We start from the raw sequence: 17,823 nt of genomic DNA, 5'->3' as shown, positions 1-17,823 counted from the left end.
GCCCAAGTACCAATCCTTGTGGTACCCACCCCAAATTACAGCCAACCCAAAAATGTTCCCTTTATTCCAACTCTGTTTTCTGTCCATTAACCAATCCTTGTTCTATGCTAAAAAATACCTCCAATCTCATGAGTCCTAATTTTTGTGTAATAACCTCTTGTGTGGCACCTTTTCAAGTGTTTTTTGAAAATCCAAATACACTAAATCAACTGATTCTCCCTTACCCATCCTACTAGTTACAACCTCAAAAAACCGTAACAGATTTGTCAAACATGGTTTCCCTTTCATAAAACAGTGCTGACTCTGCTTAATCATGTTAGGATTCACTAAAGCCTCAGATTGATGGCATTTGCTGTAATGTGCACTAAATCTATGCACCCTGGATGATCAGAAACATTCAGGGGATCACATTCATTAAGTGGGTGGTGGGGGAGATGGAATGTTCCTTTCTGTTGAACTTTACATAAAGCTAGCTTCAAAGGGAAGGGGTGCTGAAGTAGACATGTTTAGTAGCTCTTTTGGCCAAGGGATTAAGCTCAAGCCTCAATATTGTGTAGTTGGCAGTTAGACAGTGAAGGGGTGCAGAAAATACAGATGACTGTGCAGGGAGGCTGTTCTGCCCTAGACTGTACGTCAAGAGGAATTATGTTTTTAAGTTAAGAAAGATGTCCTACTGAAGCAGAGTAACATAGTGCCATCATTATGATTAGATGATTGAATAAGGACATCTGATCATAACCGTGGCTGTTTGTTTATTTTACCGGGAAATAACAGAGTTTAATGACAATTTAATTCACTGTTGAAATGACTGAAGAAATATATGCATGAAAAACGTGACATTCCAAGCCAGAAAGCTATTGTTATATGCCTGGATTTTGCTATCAAATAATAGAAAAAGTGCAGTGCGAGCCAACTTTCATAAAAGTTAGATGCTCAGATTGCTTAATGGAACAACTGACAACAGGTTCAAGAGGTAATACAGTGGATCTGAGTGGATAACAAAAACATGATTTTGATGGATTTGTTGACAATGCAGCTTTTCTCCATTTGTTAATACTAAATTATGCTTATTTCAATAATTCAATGATGCCTTAAAATTTAAATCTTAACTCTCTGGAATGCTTTATTTTTGTTAAGTTCTTAATCCTTAAAAGTAACCACTGACACATATAAAATCCATGAAAATCTCTATGTCAATTGGATTAAAATTGAGGGCAAGCCAGGAAAATATTTTAATAGTGGCAGTAACCCCATTATTTTGAATGGATCATGGTTGGCATTAAAACATGCTGATTAGAAAATCTCACGTTGTTTACCAATCCAGTATGAACCTTATTATTTTATTCTTAAGCATAAAATATTTTTAACAGTAAGTGTAGATGCAACAGAAATTAAGAATTTCAGCACCAAACTAAACATTAAATACCTGCATTGTGTTTGGCCAAGTATTTATCCTTGTATTGTTTCTTCTTCTTTCCAAACCAGGTACAGCTAGCCTGTTGCTCTTGTTTGGTCTTTTCCATTGCTATACATGCAACACGCCTTGTTGTGGAAACAAAAACAAAACAAATTAGGTCCTGGTTGTCATTGTAAGAAAGCATAAGGCGATATTTAATAGAGGTGATGGGTTGGGGTGGGGGGGAGGTCTCGCCTGTCGGCTGGGGAGCTGGCAAAATTCCCTCTTCACATCTTTTCAGGAAAGCCTGCCGAATTAAATGCCAATTAGGCGCTTAAATGGGCTGTAGTGGGCTTTCCCTGGCATCAAGGACCACGGGGGTCTGAAGTCCTGCCCGCTGAAAATTACTGGCCAATCAGGGACTGGCATCTCTTCATTGTTTCACAGTGTCACTTGAGAGGCCGTGGCTAATGCCAGTATTACATGCACCTGAGGCCTAGGATCACTGATGGACCCAGGCACAGATGCATGATGGCGGGAAGAGAGGGGAACAGGGTCAGCAGCAAGGGCAGGGGGATGGCTTTCATCGAACCCTCAGCACCCCTTGCCTATACTGGGTTCCTCAATCAGGAACTGAGTGCCTTTGAATGAGGGACACCACCATCTCCCCGCCCCCACCCCAAGGAGCCTGCAAGCAACCCCAGTAAAATGAACGAGTCCCCTGCCTGCTGCTGGGTGAATACTTCATCAGGGCAGTGTCAGGAAGCTGGTAGACTCCCCATCTGTTACCCTTACGCCTAATTAAATGCCCCCCCACCACCAAGTTCACAACGGGAGAGGGCATTAAATTCCAGCTATAGAAAGAGAATAGGCTATTTGCACTTTCAAGTCTGTACCTTCCGTAAGCTACGTACAACCTACTTTATTGTGAATTCTACTCCACTTAATTTTGAGGAAATCTCTGCACAGATACTCTATGATCCCCAAAGATTGTTCTGAATAATCACTTATCCTCACATGTTCGTTACTGAATCCTGGCTTGCTACTTTGCTCCTAACTCACTTGCCCTGCCACAGCAGCACAAGGATCACTGCATCACATACAGTATTAAAATTAGTTTATATATATCTCTATAACCTCCATAGCGATGCCTAATCTACTAGTCCTTTAGTACTAGTAACCCAGAGGCCCAGACAAATGCTCAGGAGGCCTGAGTTCAAATCCTACCATGTAGCAGGATTTAAATTTAATTAATGAATAAAATCTAGAATAAAATGCTAGTCTCTAATAATAATCATAAAACTATAATTTATAAAAACCCATTTGGTTCAGTAATCTGGGGCAGAATTTTCTGCCTGTTGGGTGGGCGGGCCTGACCCAATCTCCGGCGAGCAGGGAGCTGATCCCCACCGGAGAAGTGGGCCTCGCCGCCATTTTACGTAGGCGGGCCAATTAAGGCCTGCCCAGCATGATATGCGCTTCCTGTGCGGGTGGAGGGGGGGGGGGGATTCCCCAAAAGCGAGAGTGCGCTCTTTTGAGTGTGCGCATGGAAGAGCACACATCTCCCTGAGGCTAAATGCTGCCTCAGGGGGATCACTGACAGTTCTAAAAACATTAAAAATAGAGAAAAAGTATCTTTAACGTGTCCCCCTCATGTGACAATGTCACATGAGATGGGGCATGTTCATAATCTACACTAAAACTTTATTAAACTTTTAAAATCCATACATGAAACCTCATCCCACTGGTGGATGAGATTTCATGATTTTTCTATTCCCCGCCGGGGCTCCTGGCCTGCCCGCCAACCTTAAGGTCCTTTAATTGTTTTAATGATCCTGTCAATGCCCTCAATTGGCCATTGACAGGTCGGCGGGCCCGCAGCTGATTTTGCTGTGGGCCCGCCTTCCTGAATATTTAAATGGGCGGGATGACATCAGGGGTTCCCCGACATCATCCCGCGTCATTTTACGCATTGGCGAGCGGGCCCTGACCCCTGCTCACTGACAGCAAAATTCAGCCCCTGCTGTTTTTACCTGATCAGGCCTACATGTAACTCTATAACTGCAGAAATGTGGTTGACTCTTAATTGGCACTCTGAAAATGCCTAGCAAGCCAGTCAGTTGTATCAAACCGCTAAATAAAGTTGAATAAGGATAAAACTGGGCAGACCACCCAGCATTGACCTAGACATCAGAAATGACAAAGGCAGACTCAACTCAGTCCACCCTGCAAAGTCCCTCTCATTAACATCGGCAAACTTGTACCAAAATTAGCAAACCTGTGCCACAAGGGACAGCAAGTAACAGTCAAGACAGTCACACTCATGGAATCATGCCGTTAAGCAGGACAGATCCACCACACTTGGCAGCACAGTTGTATACAGTTAGGAGGGAGTTGCTGCAAGTTCACAATATTGGCTCTAGACCCCATAAAGTCTCATGGCAGCATGTCAAAAATAGGCAAGGAAACCTTCCGCTGATTACCACTTACTGCCCTCACTCAGATGATGAATCAGCACTCCTTCATATTGAACACCACCTGGAGGAAGCACTGAGGATAGCAACAGCACAGAATATACTCTGGGTGAGAGAATTCAATGCCCCTTACCATGAGTGACATGATAGTACCACTACTAACCTAGCTCTCAAGGACATATCTGCCATACTGATCCTGCTGAGAACCACCAAGAGAGAAAAATCTGACCTTGTCTTAACCATCTACCTGTCGCAGGTGCAGCTATCCATGCCAGTACTGGTAGGAGTGACCACCACACAGTCGTTTTGGAGACAAAGTCTCACTTTCACACCAAGGAAACCCTCCACCATGTTGTGTGACAATACCACTGTGCTAAACTCAACAGATGTCGCAGCTCAAAACTGGACATCCATGAGGTGCTGTGGGCCATCAGCAGCAGAATTGTATTCAACCACAATCTGTAACCCATGATCTGACATATCCCTCACTCAACCATTACCATCAGGCCAGGGGACCAACCTTGGTTCAATGAGGAGTGGAAAACATGCCAGGAGCATCATCAGACATATCTAGAAATGAGGTGCCAAACTGGTTATGCTACAACAAAGAGCGACATGCATGTCAAGCAGCAGAAGCAGCATGCTATAGACAGATCTAGTATCACACGGTGGTAGTGTCACACAATACTGGCAGGGCTGCTTTGTTCCAGACTTCATTGCAGCTTTGGTCCAAACATGGGCAAAAGAGCTGAACTCAAGAGGTCAGGTGAGACTGACTGCCCTTGACATCAAGGAGCACTAGCAAAATTGAAATCAATGGGAATTAAGGGGAAACGCTCTGCTGGTTGGAGTCATACCTAGCACAAAGGAAGATGGTTGTGGTTGTTCGAGGCCAATCATTTCAGCCCCAGGAGACTGCTGCAAGAATTTCTCAGGGTACTGTCCTAGGCTTAACCATCTTCAGCTGATTCATCAATGACCTTCCCCCCATCAAAGGTCAGAGGTGGGAATGTTGGCTGATTATTGCAGTGTTCACCAACATTCGCAAATCCTCAGATTCTCTAGTAGTTCATGCCTGCATGCAACAAGACCTGGACAAAATTCAGGCTTAGCCTGACAAGTGGCAAGTAACATTTGCGTCACACAAGTGCCAGGATTTGACCATCTCCAACGAGAGATAATCTAACCATCTGCCCATGACATTCAATGCCATTACCATCACTGAATACCCCATCAACAACATCCCAGAGAATTACCACTGAGCAGATACCTAACTGACCAGCCACCAATGTTCTATGGCTACAAGTGCAGGTCAGAGGCTGGAAATTTTGTGTTGAGTAACTCACCTCCTGATTCCCCAACGCCTGTCCAGTATCTTTATGACACAATCCCAGAGTGTGGTGGAATACTTCCCACTTGCCTGGATGAGTGCAGCTCCAACAACAGTCAAGGAGCTTGATGTTATTCAAGGCAAAGTAGCCTGCTTGATCATCCACCACTTTAAACATTTACTTCTCCCACACCAATGCACAGTGGCTGCAGTGTAACATCTACAAAATGCACTGCAACAACTTGCCAAGGTACCTTCTAAACCCGCAACTTCTACCACCTAGCAGAACAAGGACAGCAGGTACATTGGGACGCCACAACCTGCAAGTTCCCCTCCAAGTCAGACACCATCCTGACTTGGAAATATATCACCGTTCCTACACTGTGTCTGGGTCAAAATCCTGGAACTCCCTTCCTAACAGCATTATGGGTGCATCTACACCACATGGGCTGCAGCAGTTCAAGACGATAGCTCACCACCACTTTCTCAAAGCAACTATGGATGGACAATAAATGTTGACCTTGCCAGAGGTTTTCACATCTTAAGAACGAATAAAACAAAACATGGAACTTCAGTTTCCCCTCCACCCCCTCCAACTGCCACCACCCCCCAACCCTGAATTGGTCCATTACACACTTAAAAAATAGGCCAGGATGTGGTAATTGGTGTTACTACTGCACAAACACGAACCTCACAAATGTAGTGGAGAATAAATGGTTGCACTCTTACCAACATTCAGCTGAAGGAAAGCGTGCATCATCCAAAATGGGATGTGGCATAAATAGCATGACAACAGAGAGGCAATGAAGTGGTTGAGACAAGTTATGGAATGGTAGGTAATACTTATAATACAGCATTCATGTCTTGATTGGAAAAACTACGATAGGTAATTAAGTCAGTTTCATTAACTTGATGACAAAAGATGACTGAGCAGACATACCATTCCTGGAGTTCAGGAGAGGGAATGAGTCCAGCTGTACCATTTTTAGAGTTTTCTAATTTGCCCTGCCACCAATTATGATCATCCTTACTGATGATCTGTATGATCTCTCCAACTCGGAACCGGATCCCAGCCTCTTTACAAGGTATAAGATCATCCTTTGATGGATCATATTCAAATTGTGCTCGAACATAAATCTATGAGACAAATGGGGCTTTATAAGAAAATGCAACACATGTTGAACTGCATATCCAGGGAATTAAACATTATTAAAACAAACATAAAACTGTCAAACAAATCTGTCAAATACAATAGCACAACAGTAAATGTAAGGATAAAGGTATAAGCAATTCTAAACATTTTCAATAAGGTGAGCTGCTTATGATTTTTACATAATCTGATCAAAAGGTTACAAATTTCTATATCTTTATATAGGAGGCAGCAGCAATATTGTATAGGATAAGAATAGATAAAGAGGAGAATCTGGACACAATTTTCCAGTGCTTCTTGAATATAGGAATGGTGCTAGAAGACTGGAAAATTGCAAACACCCCTGTTTAAAATAGTGGAGAATGATAAACCCGGCAGCTACAGGCCAATCAGCTGAATGTCGATGGTGGGGAAATATTTATAGACAATGATTTGGAACAAAATGAATCGGTATTTAAAAAAATATGGGCTAATAAATGAAGGTTAACATGGGTTTGCTAAAACAAATTATGTTCGACTAACTTGATTGAGTTCTTTGATGAAGTAACAGAGGAGATTGATGAGGGTATCATGGATATTCAAAAAGCATGCGCCAATGTATCATATAATAGATTTGTTAGCAAAATTAAAGTCCATGGCAGTACAATTACACAATTGGCTAAGGGACAGAAAGCAGACAGAAGTGGTGAACAGTTGTTTTTCAGACTGCAGGGAAATATACAATGTGTTCTCCAGGGGTCAGTTTTGGTACCACTACTCTTTCTTAATGCATATTAATAACCTCAACTTGGGTATACGTGGCATCATTTCAAGTCTGCAGATGACACAAAACTCTGAAATGTAGTAATCAATGAGGAGGATATTACAGACTTTATGAAATTAATTGGATAGCTCTACCAAAGAGCCAGCATAGGCACATTGGGCTAAATGGCCTCATTCTGTATTCCATCGTTATATGATCTGCAATATTCAGACAGCTGCTGACAATTTTACTCAGGCCAGTTATAGATTTAACAATATAATTAACTGAAAAGTTAAATACTTCAACATACAAAATATTGAACGAGAAATGGATTGACTGCAAGTACTAAACTACGGATACTATAAAGTTTCTATGGAGTTGAACTATTCACCTGTCGTCCTTTTGGTTGTGTAGTTGAGGGCAAGTCCTGTAGGATAAAGTCAACCCAAGGAAAAGAGATTTTCATTTCACCTTCAAAGCAAAACTATGACAATTCTACCATATTTTGCATTTGTTATATGTTTTATTACTGCAAAAATTATGATATAATCAGGTGTTTATAAGCATCAGTTTGCATAATGCATCAAGCCATTACATAAAATGATTGAATGAATAAGTAGGCCAAGCTGCTTAGCAACAAGCTGTAGAAAGCAGATACCAACTGTGAACAGTATTGCCCCCACTCCCATTGCATAATCAACATCTTCAACACAAGTATACAGCTGAGCTGCAGAAACATTGCAATAATTGTTCCACACAATATATTCTAGATATTTTAATTATGAATAAACAGTTACTGCTTTGATATAGTATTACTTATCCGTAAGTATTGTTGTTCAAACAGGTTAGAATGGGATTTAGGCTATGTAAACCAAACTTAGTAAATTTGTGTAGCTTTGTTAACTGGTCATTTTGATTCAGACATTGAGTTTTGTTACTACATTATTTGAGTTCTTTCTGCAGATCATTGCCTATTTATTAACTTTAAATACACTAAGTTCACATCCTTTCGAAAATTTTCTGTACATATTTCAGTTAGATCCCTATCCCTTGCACTCTCTTTCAACTGAATGTGTAGGTAGATACCTGTTCTTGGACTTCTCCCAGTGCCATTCCTGGTTTGGCCAAAAGGAGGAAAATCAGTGTGACAAGGATTAATATATCTTTCAATTTCCTTCCCATGAAATGTTGTATTGATAAATTTTGTAAAGTAAGCGTACACTGGGAAAAAAATGACTCGTACAACTTGCACTTTAGTGCTCCTGGGGGAAATTATCCACAGCCTTACATATTCCTAACTGCTATCCAGGATATCGAGGAGGACAGGATCAGCTTCAGGTGTGATTCCTTCCATGCAGGAATAAGCCTGTTGATGTTTTTTACCTACATTCACACAGAAACATTATCCAGTTGGATGAAGTTGGGTGATGGTCACTTATGGAACAGGAACTGAGCAAGGAGCACCTTCAGGAAAGGAAAAGGGGTGGGAAGAAAACTGGCAGAACATAGGAGGGTGAAAAAGGTTTGTAAACTGACAACTCACTGAACACAGGAATATGGAAGAGACAGCAACATCCTAACTAAACTGCAGGATGATTGTTAGTAGTTAATCCATCAGCTATCATATTAGTCCTTTTCTTAAAATTAAAATAATTGTGTGGTGATTACTCAAATATGTTGCAGTCCTGCAGAGCTCTGCATGCCAATTGTATAAATTTAGTCAAAATTTTATTTTTTGTCCCCTTTCTCTTAAACAAAATAAATTATGAACATTTTTCAATAAACAAGAACATCTTGTATGATTGCTGTTCTTCTAGGAAAGCTCAATGCTGATAAAATAAGAACTTGTGTTGAAAATGTACTATCAATCCCATATTCTTCATTACTAATAGACAATCTGTAGCATTAAGTTGCTAGGCCAGGCTTCAGCTTCACATCGTAATGTGCATGTACCACGGCAGCAGTGGGCACACCAATTTGAGAACTCAGATAGCGGAAACTAAACCATACTTCTCAGAGCTCTCGTGTGAACCATGCGTTTAAAGACTTTGCTGTGATTGTGCACCAACTTTCAATTGGACACCATCATTACACAAATTATTTCTCTTCACTGCTCCCATGCCCCATCTTATTTTTGCCCTTTTTCAGAAACAATCTAAGTGTAAATGAATATTTCCAGTTATTGATTGTGCCAATGCATCTTGGAAGCAAGATGCATTGGAAACCGATCCACAGTTGAAAACTGGTTTTCATAAATCACCAGGAAACAAATGACATTACCAATTGCTTCTTTGCACTTGATATTAAAAACTGGCAGGACTTTACTACACGAAAAATTCTTTGGTACAGAGGTACTGCTTAACACTAACACAATTACACCACTGGCAACAGAACTTTGGATTGTGTTGTAAATGGAAGCCTTACCGAAACAGAATTATAAGTGCTGCTATAGCCGTTAGCTGGGGATTGTCTGGATGTGGAGGGGGAATCTCTCTGCAACGAGACAGAAGGTTCAGTAGCACCTTATATACACAACTGCAAACATGTCAGAATTTTACACACTGTTTTAAAGAATAGATTGAGGCCCAATTTAGTTGTTTCTAAACAGGAATCATTTGTTCTATTTTTTTCATGTATGTTAGTTGCGTGTAATGAAATAAAGCTTTGGTTTAAGCAGATTTTTCAAAAATATATTTGGAATTGAACAGCTGCCTAGTTAATACATGTTTCACAATCACTGTTGTATTAAACTAAAAGCTGCTGTTTAAAAGCCTACTTACATGAAGTATTATGTATACAATTTTTAGAGGGCTTGACTGGGTAGCAGCTGAGAGGCTGTTTCTCCTGGTTGGAGAATCCAAAGCTAGGGGCCATAGTCTCAGGAGAAGGGATCAGCCATTTAGGACTGAGGGGGAGGAATTTATTGACTCAGGGTTGTGAATCTTTGAAATTGTCTACCACAGAGGGCTATGGAAGTTCAGTCATTGAGTACATTCAATGAATTTTTGGACATCAAAGGAATGAAGAGATATGGGGAAGTGGTGTTAAGATAGAAAATCAGATTTTATTGAATGATGGAGCAGGCTCAAGGGGCCATATGGGCTATTCATGCTCCTACTTTGTATGCTCTTCTTTAAATAGGGATCAAATCTGAATTCAGATATGGAGCAGAAGCACATTTACAATATTTCAGAAAGATGAAATCAGGTTACTTGCTCTTATAGGAATTCTTCTATATCAGGAAATGGTCACACAGAATTTCTATCATATCTAGCACACAACATCAAGCTCAAGGTTTCACAGTTCATAAATAATAAAATTGAGAGTTGGTTATTTTAATACCAACTCTAAGTTAGAATATCCAAAGCAAATGGTACACAAATCAAATATCACAAATCTTGATGCAAATCCTGCTCATAAGTCATTCTGCCATATTTTTCTTATTTCCAACCTTTTCCTTTTGACTCATGTATATAGGAGGAAGTTTTACATCTGTGCTTGTTGAGCTTGTAGAATTACACTGACTCCAATACAGTTAGAACTGTGCGTCACCGGGGTCCAATTCTAAGCACGTGTTTGCTAAGTTTGCCTCCTGGTACAGTACTTCAATTGCATGCTGTCCAGAGACCACAACACACTTTACGTTGGTTGGGGTGGGGGAAGGGGGTAGTGGGAAGGGGAGAAAAACAAGGCTAATTTTAAAAGAAAGCTTAGAATTTATTTTGGAATGGAAATAGGAGTTCTCCAGCTGAATCAGTGAGTTTATAGAGTGGGTAGTTAAACCATACAGTTCAATGAGAGTGCAGGGGGGCATGCCAGGAGCAGCACCAGGCATTCCTAAAAATGAGCCATCAACCTGATGAAGCTACAACACAGGATTAATTGTGTGCTAAACAGCACAAGCAGCAAGTGATAGACAGAGTTAAGCGATTCCACAACCAAGGGTTGTTAAGCTCTGGAATCCTGCCACATTCAGTCATAAATGATGGTGGGCAATTAAACAACTCACTGGAGGAGGAGGCTCCACAAATACCCCATCCCCCAACCCCATGATGGGGGAAGCCCAGCAAAAGATAAGGTTGAAGCATTTGCAACAATCTTCAGCCAAAAGTGCTGAGTGGATGATCCATTTTGGCCTCCACCGGAGGTCCCCAGAGTCACAGATGCCAGTCTTCAGCCAATTTGATTAACTCCATGTGATGTCAAGAAAGGGCTGAAGGCACTTGATACTACAAAAGGCTATGAGCTCTGACAATATTGTGGCAAATGTACTGAAGACATGTGCTCCAGAACATGCTGTGTCCCTAGCCAAGTTGTTCCAGTACAGCAACAACACTAGCATCTACCCAGCAATGTGAAAAATTGCCCAGGTATGTCCTGTCCTCAAAAAGAAAAGTTCAACCCAGCCAATTATCGCCGAACATCAGTAAAGTGGTGGAAATGATCAACAACAGTGCTATCAAGCAGCACTTGCTTAGCAATAACCTGCTCACTCAGTTTGGGCTTCACCAGAGTCACTCAGCTTTTGGTCTCATTACAGCCTTGGTTCAAACATGGACAAAAGAGCTGAACTCCAGAGGTGAGGTGAGAGTGACTGCCCTTGCCATCAAAGCAGCATTTGACCGAGTGTGGCATCAAGGAGCCCTAGCAAACTGAGGTGAATGGGAACCAGGGGCAAAACCCTCTGCTGGTTGGAGTCATACCTAGCACAAAGGAAGATGGTTGTTGGAGATCAATCATCTCAGTTCCAGGACATCACTGCAGGAGTTCCTCAGGCTGGTGTCCTAGGCCCAACCATCTTCAATGACCTTTCTTCCATCCCAAATTTGATTCCCAGGCTGTGCTGAACAAACTGATCTTAGCAAGGGATCTGGTAGAACCCAGCACTCTGAGCCAGGAATGGAAAAACTGGCCAGTTTCTGCTGTCGATTGCTATCAAAATACTCCTCAAATCCCACCATGGCAGCTAGTGGAATTTGAATTCCATTAATAAATCTGGAATATAAAGCTAGTCTCAGTAACAGTGACCATGAAACTATCATCGATTGTCATAAAAATTCATCCATTCACTAATGACCTATAGGGGAGGAAATCTGCTATCCTTACCTGGCCAGACCTGGTCTGGCATGTATGTGCCTCTTGCAATGTGGTCGACTCTTAACTGCCCTCTGAAATGGCCTATCAAGCCACTGAGTTGTATCAAACCGCTACAAGTCTAAAATGAATGAAACCGGATGGACCACCTGGCATCAACCAAGGCACCAGAATCAACAATGATAAACCCAGCCCTGTCAACCCTGCAAAGTCTACCTTATTAACATCTGGGGGCTTGTGTCAAAATTGGGAGAGCTGTCCCACAGACTAGTCAGACAGTCATACCAACGAATCATACCTGACAGACAATGTCCCAGACACCACCATCACCATCCCTGGGTATGTCCTGTCCCACCAGCAAGACAGACCCAGCAGAGGTAGCAGCACAGCGGTGTACAGTTGGGAGGGAGTTGCCCTCGGAGTCCTCAACATCGACTCTGGACCCCATGAAGTCTCATGGCATCAAATTAAACATGGTCATGTAAGCCTCCTGCTGATTACCACCAAAGCACCCCACCCCACCCCATCTCCATGTTGAATGCCAATTAGACGAAGCACTGAGGGTGGCAAGGGCATAGAATGTCCTCTGGGTGGGGGACCATCACCAAGAGTGGCTCGGTAGCATAACTACTGACCGAGGTGGTGGAGTACTAAAGGAAATAGCTGCTAGACTGGGTCTGCAGAAGGTGGTGATGGAACCAACAAGGGGGAAAAACCTACTTGACCTGGTCCTCACCAATCTACCTGTCACAGATGCATCTGTCCATGACAATATCATTTGGAGTGCCCAATTCACAGTCCAGATGGAGATAAAGTCCCATCTTCACATTGAGGATACCCTCCATCATGTGGCACTACCACCGTACTAAATGGGATAGATTTTGAACAGATCTAAGCCAAAATTGGGCATCCATGAGGCACTGTGGGCCTCCAGCAACAACAGAACTGTATTCAATTATAATCTGCAACCTCATGGCCTGTCATGTCCCTGGCTATACCATTACCACCAATCTGGCGTATGACTCCTAGTTCAATAAAGCGTGCAAGAGGGCATGCTATGAGCAGCACCTGGTATATTTAAAAATGAGGTATCAGCCTGGCGAAGCTACAACACAGGACTACTTGCATGCCAAACAATGGAAGCAGCATGCAATAGACAAAGCTAAATGATTCCACAGCCAACGGATCAGATCTAAGCTCTGCAGTCCAGTCACATTCTGTTGCGAATGGTGGTAGGCAATTAAACAACTAACAGGAGGAGGCGGCTCCACAAATATCCCCATCCTCAATGATGAGAGAGCTCAACACATCAGTTTAAAAGAGAAGGCTGAAGCATTTGCCAGAATGTTTAGCCTGAAGTGCTGAGTGGATGATCTGCCTCAGCCTCCTCATGAGGCCCCCAGAATCACAGATGCCAGTCTTCAGCCAAATTGATTCGCTCCAAATAATGTTGTGAAACGTCTGAAAGCACTGGGTACTGCAAAGGCTAAGGACCCCGACAACATTCCAGGAATAGTACTGAAGACTTGTGCTCCAGAACTTGCCGCACTCCTAGCTAAGCTGTTCCAGTACAGCTACAACAATGGCTTCTACCCAGCAATATGGAAAATTACTGCCCCATCAGTCTACTATTGATCATCTGCAAAGTGATGGAAGGGATCACAACAGTGTTAGCAAGTAATTATTACACATTAATAACCTGCATGGTGATGCTCAGTACAGGTTCCACCAGGGCCACTCAGCTCCTGACCTCATTACAGCCTTGGTCCAAAGGTGGACAAAAGAAGTGAGGTGAGATTGACTGCCTTTGACATCAAGGCAGCATTTGACTGAGTGTGGCATTAAGGAACCCTGGTAAAACAGAATTCAATGGGAATCGAGGGAAAACTCTCCACTGGTTAGAATCATGCCTAGCACAAAGGAACACAGTTGTGGTTGTTGCAAGTCAATCATTTCAGTCTCAGGACATCGTTGCTGGAGTTCCTCAGGGTAGTGTCCTAGGCCCAGCCATCTTCAGCTGCTTTATCAATGATCTTCCTTCCATAAGGTCGGAAGTGGGGACGTTCGCTGATGGCTGTGCAATGTTCAGTACCATAGAAAAGTTACAGCACAGAAGGAGGCCATCTTGTCCATGCCAGCCCGAGGACACCCAGGTGCCCTTTCTAATCCCACCTTCCTGCACCCGGCCCATAGCCCTGCAGCTTACAGCACTTAAGGTGCAGATCCAGCTACTTTTTAAAAGAGTTTAGAGTTTCTGTCTCTACCACCAACTTGGGCAGCGAATTCCAGACACCCACTACCCTCTACATAAAAAAGTTCTTCCTCATGTCCCCCCTACACCTTTTGCCACTTATCTTGAATCTATGTCCCGTGGTTCTAGAATTCTCCACCAAGGGAAACAATGTCATCCTGACCACTCTATCTATTCCCCTCATAATTTTGTACACCTCAATCAAGTCACCTCTCAGCCTTCTAAGGAAAATAACCCCAACCTATCCAATCTCTCCTCGTAGCTACACTTTTCTAACTCTGGCAACATTCTTGTAAACCTCCTCTGCACTCTCTCCAGAGCTATTACGTCCTTCCTGTAATGTGGTGACCAGAACTGCACACAATACTCCAGTTGTGGCCTCACCAGTGTTTTATACAATTCCAACATTATATCCTTACTTTTATATTCTATACCTCTGCCAATGAAGGAGAGCATTCCATATGCCTTCTTTACAACCTTGTCTACTTGAACTGCTGCCTTCAGGGACCTGTGTACCTGTATGCCAAGATCTCTCACTTCATCTATCCCTCTTATAGTGCAGAATTTTGCCCTTGACGGGCGTGTGGGCCTGACTGATTCGGCGGCGGGCAGGCAGCCTACCGCTGCTGCTGAAATGGGCCCCGCCGCCATTTTAAGTGGGCGGGCCAATTAAGGCCCGCCCAGCGTGGCGCCCAAACGGAAGCGCTATGCGCTCCCTGTGCGGGCGGGGGGGGATTTCCCAAATGCGAGAGTGCGCTCTTTCGTGCATGCGCGCGAAAGAGTGCACATCTCCCTGAGGCTAAGTGGTGCCTCAGGGAGATCGCTGAAAGGTTTTCAAAGTTTAAAAATAGAAAAATAAAAAAATCATTAACATGTCCCCCTCATGTGAAAATGTCACACGAGATGGGACACGTTAATAAAGTGCACAAAAACTTTATTAAACTTTTTTAAAACCGACATGAAACCTCATCTCATCAGTGGATGAGGTTTCATGTTTTTTCAGAAGCCCGCTGGGGCTCCTGGCCTGCCCACCAACCTTAAGGTTGGATGGGCAGATCCTTTAATTGTTTTAATTATCCTGTCAATGGCCTCAATTGGCCATTGACAGGTCAGCGGACGGACAGCTGATCACGCTGTGCCCCCACCTTCCTGAAGATTTAAGTGGGGCGGGATGACGACGGGAGTTCCCCCCAACGTCATCCCGTGTCGGCGAGCAGGCCCCGTCCCCTTCTCGCTGACGGAAAAATTCAGCCCTTAGTATATTCCCATTTATTGTGTGATCCCTGTAACTGTTTGACCTCGTTAAATGTATGACCTCACACTTCTCTATGTTAAAATCCATCTGCCACTTTACCGCCCACTCCACCAACCCATCTATATCATTTTGGAGATTATGGCTATCCTCTACACTATCCACTACTCGGCCAATCTTTGTGTCATCTGCAAATTTCCCAATCGTGCCCCTCACATTCACATCCAAATTGTTAATGTATAACACAAACAGCAAGGGTCCCAACACCGAGCCCTGTGGAACACCACTTGAGACAACTTTCCATTCGCAAGGGCATCCGTCGACCATTACCCATTGTTTCCTGTTACAAAGGCAACCTTTTATCCAGTTTGCCACATTACCCTGAATCCCATGGGCTTTTACTTTCCTGACTAATCTGCCATGTGGGACCTTGTCAAATGCCTTGCTAAAATCCATGTACACAACATCCACTGCACTACCTTCATTAACCCTTTTTGTCACTTCCTCAAAGAATTCAATCAAATTTGTGAGGCAAGACCTTCCTTTAACAAATCCATGCTGACCATCCCTGACTAGTCCATGCCTTTCCACATGACAGTTAATCCTATCTCTCAGGAGTAATTTGCTCACCACCGATGTAAGACTAACTGGCCTATAATTGTTTGGCATTTCCTTTGATCCCTTTTTAAACTATGTTTGCATTTCTCCAGTCCTCTGGTACCTCCCCTGTATCTAGTGAAGATTGGAAAATCATCATCAGAGCATCTGCTATTTCCTCCCTGACTTCCTTCAGCAGCCTCGGAAACAATCCATCTGGCCCTGGTGACTTATCACCTTTCAAGGATTTCAACCCTTCGAGTACTTCCTCTCTCTTCATGACTATCCAGTCCAATATCTCGCAGTGTTCCTCATGGACTACTATATCTACATCCTCCCTTTCCTTTGTAAACACAGACAAAATATTCATTCAAAACCCTTCCCACAGCCTCTACATCTACACACAAGTTTCCATCTTCATCTCTGATAGGTCCCACTTTTTCCTTAACTAACCTTTTAGCATTAATGTATTGGTAAAACATCTTTGGGTTATCTTTAACTTTACTTGCTAATCTTTTTTCATGCACTCTCTTTGATTTCCTTATTTCCTTTTTTACTTCGTCCCTGCACTTCCTATATTTGTCTAGGCTATCTGCAGTGCTTAGTTCTTTGTGCCTATTGTACGCTTTCTTTTTCTATTTGATCTTCCCTTGTATTCCTCTAGACAACCAGGGGTGTCTAGTTTTGGCAGTATCACCCTTATTTTTGTAGGGGACATGTCTACTTTGTACAATAAGGATCTCGCTTTTTAGTGCTTCTCACTGCTTTTCCACTGTTTTATCCTCCAGCAGTGCTGTCCAATCCACCTCAGCCAAGTCCCTTCGCACTTCTGCAAAATTTGCCTTCCCCAGTTCAAGACTTTTACTCCTGCCTTATCTCTGCCCTTTTCCATGGTAATGCTCAATCTAACTGAATTGTGATCACTGTCCCCAATATGGTCGCCAACTGTCACTTCACCCACTTGCCCTTCTTCGTTCCCCAAGACTAGATCTGGAATTGCATCTCCTCTCATTGGTTTTGTCACTAATTGGTTGAAAAATTTTTCCTGGACACACTGCATGAATTTTTCTCCCTCAGTGACCCTTACATTGTTTGAATCCCAGTTGATATTAGGATAATTGAAGTCTCCTACTATTATTGCCCTCTTGTTCTTGCAAGCAGAAATTTGCCTACATATTTGTTCTTCTATCTCCCTTTCACTATTTGGGCGTCTGTAGTATACTCCCAGTAGTGTGACTGCCCCTTTTTATTTTTAAGCTCAATCCATAAAGCCTCGTTTGTTGACCCATTTAGTATATCATCCCTTCTCACAACTGGAATTGATTGTTTAACCATTAGTGCTACCCCCCCTCCTTTTTTATCTCCTACTCTATCGTGTCTGAAGACTCTATAACCAGGGATATTAAGCTGCCAGTTTTGACCTTCCCTTAGCCAGGTCTCCATTATAGCAATGACATCCTGCTACCATGTGCCCTTAACTCATCTACCTTGTTTGTCATACTCCTTGCATTGAAGTATAAACTGTTTAACCCCATCA

General features: G+C 42.8%; 1 protein-coding gene across 7 annotated transcripts in view; it reads right to left on the bottom strand.

The window, feature by feature from the left end:
* Window positions 1–17,823, bottom strand: part of caska (calcium/calmodulin-dependent serine protein kinase a) — a 515,992-nt gene that overhangs the window by 27,223 nt on the left and 470,946 nt on the right. For 4 of the 7 annotated variants that reach the window (XM_078559724.1, XM_078559728.1, XM_078559730.1 and 1 more), the window contains 4 exons: window positions 9,517–9,585; window positions 7,484–7,519; window positions 6,141–6,337; window positions 1,427–1,542 (listed from right to left, as the gene is read on the bottom strand). In XM_078559724.1, the coding sequence (XP_078415850.1) occupies window positions 1,427–1,542; window positions 6,141–6,337; window positions 7,484–7,519; window positions 9,517–9,585 (418 nt within the window). The remainder of the gene's footprint in view (window positions 1–1,426; window positions 1,543–6,140; window positions 6,338–7,483; window positions 7,520–9,516; window positions 9,586–17,823) is intronic. The other 3 variants (XM_078559725.1, XM_078559726.1, XM_078559727.1) reach the window with 3 other exon arrangements.

The sequence above is a fragment of the Cetorhinus maximus genome, chromosome 16, assembly GCF_964194155.1.
Source record: "Cetorhinus maximus chromosome 16, sCetMax3.hap1.1, whole genome shotgun sequence".
In the NCBI taxonomy this organism is placed as follows: domain Eukaryota; kingdom Metazoa; phylum Chordata; class Chondrichthyes; order Lamniformes; family Cetorhinidae; genus Cetorhinus; species Cetorhinus maximus.
The sequence above is the reverse complement of the archived record's forward strand: the minus strand, read 5'-3'. Positions and strand labels throughout refer to the sequence as shown.